Source organism: Semicossyphus pulcher, unplaced genomic scaffold, assembly GCF_022749685.1.
Source record: "Semicossyphus pulcher isolate SPU_LCO1_2020_fin unplaced genomic scaffold, fSemPul1.0.p SCAF_15, whole genome shotgun sequence".
In the NCBI taxonomy this organism is placed as follows: domain Eukaryota; kingdom Metazoa; phylum Chordata; class Actinopteri; order Labriformes; family Labridae; genus Semicossyphus; species Semicossyphus pulcher.
The window spans coordinates 298229-305000 of record NW_027211659.1 but is presented as its reverse complement, the minus strand read 5'-3'; the positions used below and the strand labels follow the sequence as shown (position 1 = coordinate 305000).

General features: G+C 47.1%; 1 protein-coding gene across 2 annotated transcripts in view; it reads right to left on the bottom strand.

Annotated features, from left to right (window-relative positions):
* The window catches only part of ccdc80 (coiled-coil domain containing 80), an 18137-nt gene extending 12042 nt beyond the window's left edge, over positions 1-6095 (bottom strand). Inside the window, exons 1-5 of one of the 2 annotated variants that reach the window (XM_069662849.1) lie at positions 4557-6095; positions 4078-4275; positions 3098-3588; positions 1531-1872; positions 19-175 (exon numbers count right to left, since the gene is read on the bottom strand). In XM_069662849.1, the coding sequence (XP_069518950.1) occupies positions 19-175; positions 1531-1872; positions 3098-3588; positions 4078-4275; positions 4557-5244 (1876 nt within the window). In that variant the 5' untranslated portion in view covers positions 5245-6095. Of the gene's footprint in view, positions 1-18; positions 176-1530; positions 1873-3097; positions 3592-4077; positions 4276-4556 lie in introns of both variants that reach the window. The other variant, XM_069662848.1, reaches the window with a different exon arrangement.
* Between the last annotated feature and the right edge of the window lie 677 nt (positions 6096-6772).

Below are 6772 nucleotides of genomic sequence, written 5' to 3'. Positions count from 1 at the left end.
TGTGGGCGCGTTACTTACCCAGCTGGTAGTGGTCGATTTTCATGGTGGAGTTTGTCAGGGAGCCAAAGATGGTGATGATGGAGACTTTCCTGATGGCCATTTCACACACAGACTCCAGGTACTCATCCCTCTGCTGAGCATACATGCTGCTCTCCTCGCTGGGGGACGTAATCAGCTGCAGGGAGGGAGGGAGGAAGGTCAGAGTGTCATGGATGTGCAATGATTCCCCACACACATTCATGCACAGTGTGCTGCAGAGGTGGTGTTTACATTAACCTGCAGGCAGAGGATGGGCCATATTTTCCCAGCCTGCCCACAGCACTGCTGTGATAAGAATCTGTGCCGGCTGGGAAACAGAGACGCACAGTCTGCTCGCACACAGCTGTGCAGCCGTCAGATAGCTGCAGGATGGAGGCTCCACACTGTTTATTCCTGCTCATATTACACTCCACAGTAGTGCGATCATAAAGCTCTGACTTTATAGAATAAAAACTAAAGATGACTTACTGGCCCAGGTTAGATTTCTGATCCAGATGTTCCTTTTAGTACTTTAAACATAAACCTCCCTGTCGTTGGAGCCGCACTATGCTGTTGGTTAGAGCCCGACTGATATATCTGTCGGCCGATAACGTCAACAAATATTGGTGTATCCAAGATTTATCAGCATTTTTTTAAGTACATTTTTTGGCCTATGCTTGATTGACCGTGCAGTGAGGAGTGAGAGAGAGAGGGGATGCATGCATCAACGGGCCGAGGTCAGAGTCCAACCAGTGGCCAGTCGCCCTGAAAGCGTTTTTACAGAAGAAATAAATCAGAAGACAATGCTCGGGGTCACTGAGGAGTAGAGTCACTGTGAAGTTTGTCCAGCAGAGGGCGCTCTGACTCTGCAGTTCACTCTCAGCACTGTCTGCAGCACATGTAGCAAACTTAACATAAAAGTATTTTATTGTATTGGTTATCAGTGAATTTATTTCCGCTTTAATTGATTGTTATCTGTCTAAAAACCCACACTGGTTGGGCTCTGCTGTCACCATCAAGATTCAAATTTCCAATTAAATGATGCAAATTAAGATCCTGAAAACTCAAAGCTGGAAGTGAAGACTCAGCAGCTCTGTCGGCCTCAGACGTTTGTGTTGGATTACAGCTCTAACTGGCAGGCTGACTTGTCCTGCATACTGTCTCTTTAAGACAACAAGAGTGACTCATGTCTATATAGGACATGTAAAGGTACAGCAAGCAGCCAGTTAGCTTAGCTTGGCAGTAAGAGAGGACCATGCTAAGCAAAGCTAAGCTAACCTTTAAGGTTTAACCTTACACTTAACAAAAACATGTGTGTTGTAGCTCTCAACTTTTAGCCAGGAAAAAAAGCACATCGTCACAACCTTTCCTGTGAAACTAACATGTACAGATAGCTGGTAGATCAGTGCAGACTCTGATGTTTCCCCTTCGCTCAAAGCCTGAAACAGTAGATTTGACAGGCAAGAGAGATATTATGCGTGTAATGAGCTGTGAGTTATGTCCTGCTCTCACCAGCAGCCGCCTCCTGCTCTCAAAGTAGTCCAGGAAGGAGGCCAGAGATCCCTTCGGAGGGGGCGTCGGCTTCTTCGTGGGCTTGGGGTAGTCCTCTCTCTCCTGGTACTTTAACAGCTTCTTTCCATTTTTCTTTCCCCCAACCTTCCCTGCCTTTCCTCCTCCCCTCCTCTCTGCTTTCTTGGCAGCCTTGTCGTTCTTTTTCTTCTTCTTGTCGTGCTTGTCGTGTTTGCCTTTGACCCTCTTGGTGGGAGTGATCTCAGGGAAGGTTTCTGTCTCCTCGGGATCGCTGACTGTTGGTTTGCTGGGTTCATACTTGTCCTCGTACTCATTAGTCATCACCTAAACAGAGATATTGTTAATTGATCAGGTTTCAATACCCAGTGTCTTATAAATCTTTCCAGGCTTGAAAAGTCCTTGTACACACAAAAGGAACGCTGCAGTAGCTTATTTGGCAGTTTGCAGTACAAGTAAAAATCCACATCCATCAGTTAGCACTTCAATTTAAATGGCCAATTCCAGAGCCAAATAAAATCTATTACAAGGTGCCAGACAGACACACGGCCCTGAAAAAGCTTAAAAACACTCATTTTCTGTATTTTCTTAACAAGGCTGAAGATATGAGAGCGGCTGATATCTGCAACACTTTATCAACACACAGTCTGAAGGAAAAGACAAATTACCTCTGGCAAAGTGCGTTACATGATGACTCCAAAGGTGTCTCCTAAACAAGGCAGTTTTGTTTTGCCTGTTAAATTAGTGTTTTTGTAAATGGAGTCTGGTGGCTAGAGGGAGTAGTAATGGATGTTTCTGGTTAAAAAAGAAAAATTATCTTTATTTAGATCTTTATTTAAATTTGTGCTAAGACTGCAGGCCTGAAACAGGCTGTAATGTCTGCAACATAATCCTTGATGGGTCAAAGGTCGTCCACTAAAAGTTCTTGTTGTTTCCACTGACAGGCTCAGATTGTTATTCTAAGTGTGTGACAACATGACAGAAAGGATCCCTACAGAGATAGACCTTTTTGTTACAGAGGAAGATGATTGTTTTAACCACACACAGACGTTACATCGCTCTCTGCACACACACCAGACTCCATTCATAAAAACAGTGATTTAACATCACAGAACACAGGAGCTGCTGGTCGACTGCTGCATCGTTTGGCAAGTGTGTTTGCGTTATTGTGTGACTTTAGTGTTTTAAACATTTACTTCACAGCCAACATAATATTTATGAAACACACAACACACAGAAACACCTAACCATTCAAGGCAGCAGTACACCAGCTACTCCACTGTACTGCGAGGTAAAATCTGTGTTTTTATGAATGGAGTCTGGTGTGTTTGCAGAGAGCGATGTAACGTCTGTTTGTGGTTAAAACAAAAAGGCAATTGCCCCAAAGGATTACATTGCAGCCATTACAGCCTGTTTCATTAGCCATTTAGACCTGGAAATATGTAACAATAGTGCCCAGTTTTACAGACAAAGGAATTATCATTTAAAAAAGTTCAACTGGGGGATCACTGTTAAACAAATAAAAATCTTCAGCTACATTTCTGTGACTCACCTTCTCTCCCCCGTTCTTCCTCCTGGTGGGCCTGATCTTGGTGGGTTTATGTGTGGCATGTATCCTGTTGCGGCCGTGCGGATCTCTGCTGTCCTTGTCAGTGCGGTTGTCTCCAGCCGGGGTGGTTTTAGGGGGGTACCTCTCCCTCTCTCTGCGGTTGTAGTAGTGAGGGTCGGCAGTGGTTCTGGGAGCGGGGAGCCACAGGGCCGTAGTGTGGGCTCTGGTTGGTTTCTGGGTCGTTGTGGGGGTAGTTGTGGGTCGTTTTGTGGTCGTTCTCCTGGTGGTGGTTGGGGTAGTGGTTGCTTTGGTTGTGGTTGTTGCTTTGGTTGTAGTTGCTCTGGTTGTGGTGGTGGCCTGGGTTGTTGTCGCGGGGGTGGTTGTAGGTGTCGTTGTTGGTCGTGTAGTTGTGGTGGAGGTTGTCGTGGCAACTGTGGTTGTTGTCATTGGCTTTCTTAGGATCTTCTTTCCTGGTTTCCTTTCTACTGGTGTATCTACTGCAGCACACACAAGACAGACAGACAGTAGATCAAAGGTTTCCCAGCTCTTTCACGATGACACGATTAATCAATGTAGGAACGCTGCTGTTTTTAGCCCCTATTTTTACTTATTTTTGTGTCTAATTGTCTAAAAGGTACAAGAAGTTTTGGAACTGCTTCAGTAGATCACTTCAGCCTGCAGCTTCAAAACAGACTTTAATGGCTGCACTTTAATCCTTTGGGGCAAATGTGAACAATCAAAGGACGTCAATTTAAAGTTCTTGTTTCAAAACCACCAGACTCCCTTAAAAAAACTGTAATTGTTCCTCTCAGAACACCAACATTGCTGGTTTACTACTGCCTGATGCACTTTAAGTGGACATAGTTTGAATGGGCATTTCTTCAAAATCTGCTCAAATGAGGTCACTCTCTGCAGCAGTAAATGTTAGCACCAAGCCTTAAAGCAGATGGTAATAAAGTTCTCAGCATAACCCCGCCTCTCACCTGTGAGCGTGCCCTCCTCCACCTGGCCCTCCACACCGGCTCCTCTGCACTTCTGGACGAAGCCTTTCTGCCGGAGCTTCTCCAGCCTCCTCATGGGCGACTGGTCGATCACCTCGTACATGGCCTCCAGCCTCACAGGGTACGGGTACCTCTCCTCCACCTGCAGGGTCTTCTTCAGCAGCACCATCCCAAACTTACCTTCAGGTCACACAATCACAGTTTGTATTATATTTTATCACTTGTACACAGTCACGTCAGTTTGAACAAAGTTAGAACTGCTTCTTCTTCGAGCTTTAGTTAACCACATGTTTCCCTCTGGAAGCTTCGCTGTAGATAACTTTCACAGTAGCTTCCCAACACTGGTGCCGTCCTATTAAAGCTCATGTTTTAAGATTCACTGAACTCAGAGTTCAGATGCTTTAAAGGCTATTTATATAATAGGTTCATCACCACCTCCAGGACCTGAACCCCCTCCTTACCTTTCTCCAGTTTCAGGAAGCTCATGAGTCTGGGGATGAGAGCTGTGTCCAGCGGCTCCTCCATCACCTTCCCCTCCGTGGTGATCCTCCTCACCTTGCCCCCCATCTCCCCCTCCTGATGGAACATGACGATCTGGTGCACATGTCGCTCGGCCAGCTCGCAGTACACATCCGGTTTCAGGAGAGACATCATAAGTCTGTAGTATCCGTCTGAGTCATGAGGCGCTGAGATCACCAGGACGCGATTCTTCCCTGCAAAACTGGCCAGAAGATTAGGTGACCCGGCGCTGCTGGGCATCCGGGTCACCCTGGCTCGCGCTCCTGGGGTGCCCTCGTCCTGCAGCATGTCCGGCTGACGGGGCAGGCCGATCTGTCCGGCCACCCCTCTCCTTGGTACCTGACCCCATGGTCTCCTGCTCTGCACTGTCCCTGACCTGACTGAGGCGTGAGCTCCTTCATCAGCTTGCACATTCTCCTCCTTCCTGACACCGTGCACGGAGATGGCTGAACCAAACCCTGGGCGCAAACGTCCAACAAGGCGCTCCTTGTCCCCTGCGCCCAGCTGGGCACGTCCCTGTCTCGTGCGTCTGTGCAGCTGCACCCGCTGGAGAGGAGTCTGTTTGTCCGCCTCGCCTGTCCAGGTTAGCAGATGAATAAGAGCCAAACTGAGAACAAAAGCCCCCCGCATTCTGGCGAGATGTCAGATAAAGAAGCACTCACTGAGGGGAAGATCCAGATCCAGTGGCAGAGCCGCGATCCACGCGCGTCTTTAGTGCATCTGAGGTTGTTAATTAATGAATTCCAGATGAAGATGTGCAGGATCAGCACATATTATTCAGCCAGTGTTTTAAAGCATGCCTTCTGCTGAGGAAGTCCACTTCACTGTCCGCTCTTTACTCAAAAACAGGCGGATAAGAGCAGAGTTTGTTGTGCGTAAACAGTTATATCCAGAACTTCATCTCAGCAGCACTTCCGTTTTCAAACAGCGTATAATCCCAGGAGGTCAGGACTGTAGCTCATCTCCGTTACACAAACATCCAACACTCTGAAATACCTCCTCAGCCCGCAGAGACATGGATTACGTCTTTAGGCGAAAAGTTTGTATCACATCACATCTCCTGAAACACTGACGCGTACGTAGAGTCTCTAATAACTTAATCTATCCAAGTAGTCCTCGGGCATTGTTTATTCTCAGTAAACTGTGAGACGGTCTCCTGCGCGCAGGAAGCAGGGAGGACGCACAAAATGTTAGAAATGTGCTCAGTGTGCTCCTCGCTGAGACTCTTCGCTGAGCCTGCAATGAAAAAACGCGGCTGTGCTTCTTCCCAGGTCCTCCTTGGCAAAACGGAGCTTTGGAGACTTTCCCAGAAATGTCCACACAGACCTCCGGACTCTTGGCGACGCGATGGCAGGTCCTGCCCCTGGACGGTTCAGACTGCAACACCCATTTCACTGAGAAAATCCTCCGAACCAAAGTTTGCGTCGCTCCTGCGCTGAGCTGGTTTTAAGTTTCACTGAAGCACAACTTCCCGAGCAGCTGACTGAAGTACATTTCAAATATGTAGGGAAAGTTAAACATGTTGCCCCCCTGCTGGCCAGATCACCAGGAAGAGAAATGACCATAATCAGACTCAGTGTCAAGTTCCTCCTTTAAAGCCAAACAGAGAAACGCCCCCTAACCCGTCCCTGTCCACCATGACTCCCTCCGAGCGGACCTCTTTTTCCCCCGTCTTCCCCCAGAGGGCTGCTTCTTGTTTTGAGGATGATCTGGAGGAAACACAGCGCTGGAGTATATTTAACTTAGACAGTCCATACTCTGTTCAGAGTGAGAAAACTAAACTGGAAGTTGTTTAAACATGTGTACTGCCAGAAAGATGTATTTACCCTGACTCTGTCTGCTCTTTTATGATGGCTCTTCCACTTTGCTCTAAGAAAGTTTCCCGGTTCGTCTTGTAATTACGGCCTAAGTAAAGAAAAGTAAACCACTAGTTCTGAGCCACATCCACTCTCACTGCAGAGGCAACAACACTGTGCAGTGTGCGCCTCAGCCTCCGCTCGAGAAGCTGCGAGTCTACATGAAACACATTTCCACCTTTTCTGCACGTACAAAACATTTTAACTAAAACTACATGTTATATTTCCATGGCAGGTTCGCAGCTCAAAAAGGTTCCTCTAAACACGATTTAAACTCGTTTTTCTTCATTAATTTTTCTCTT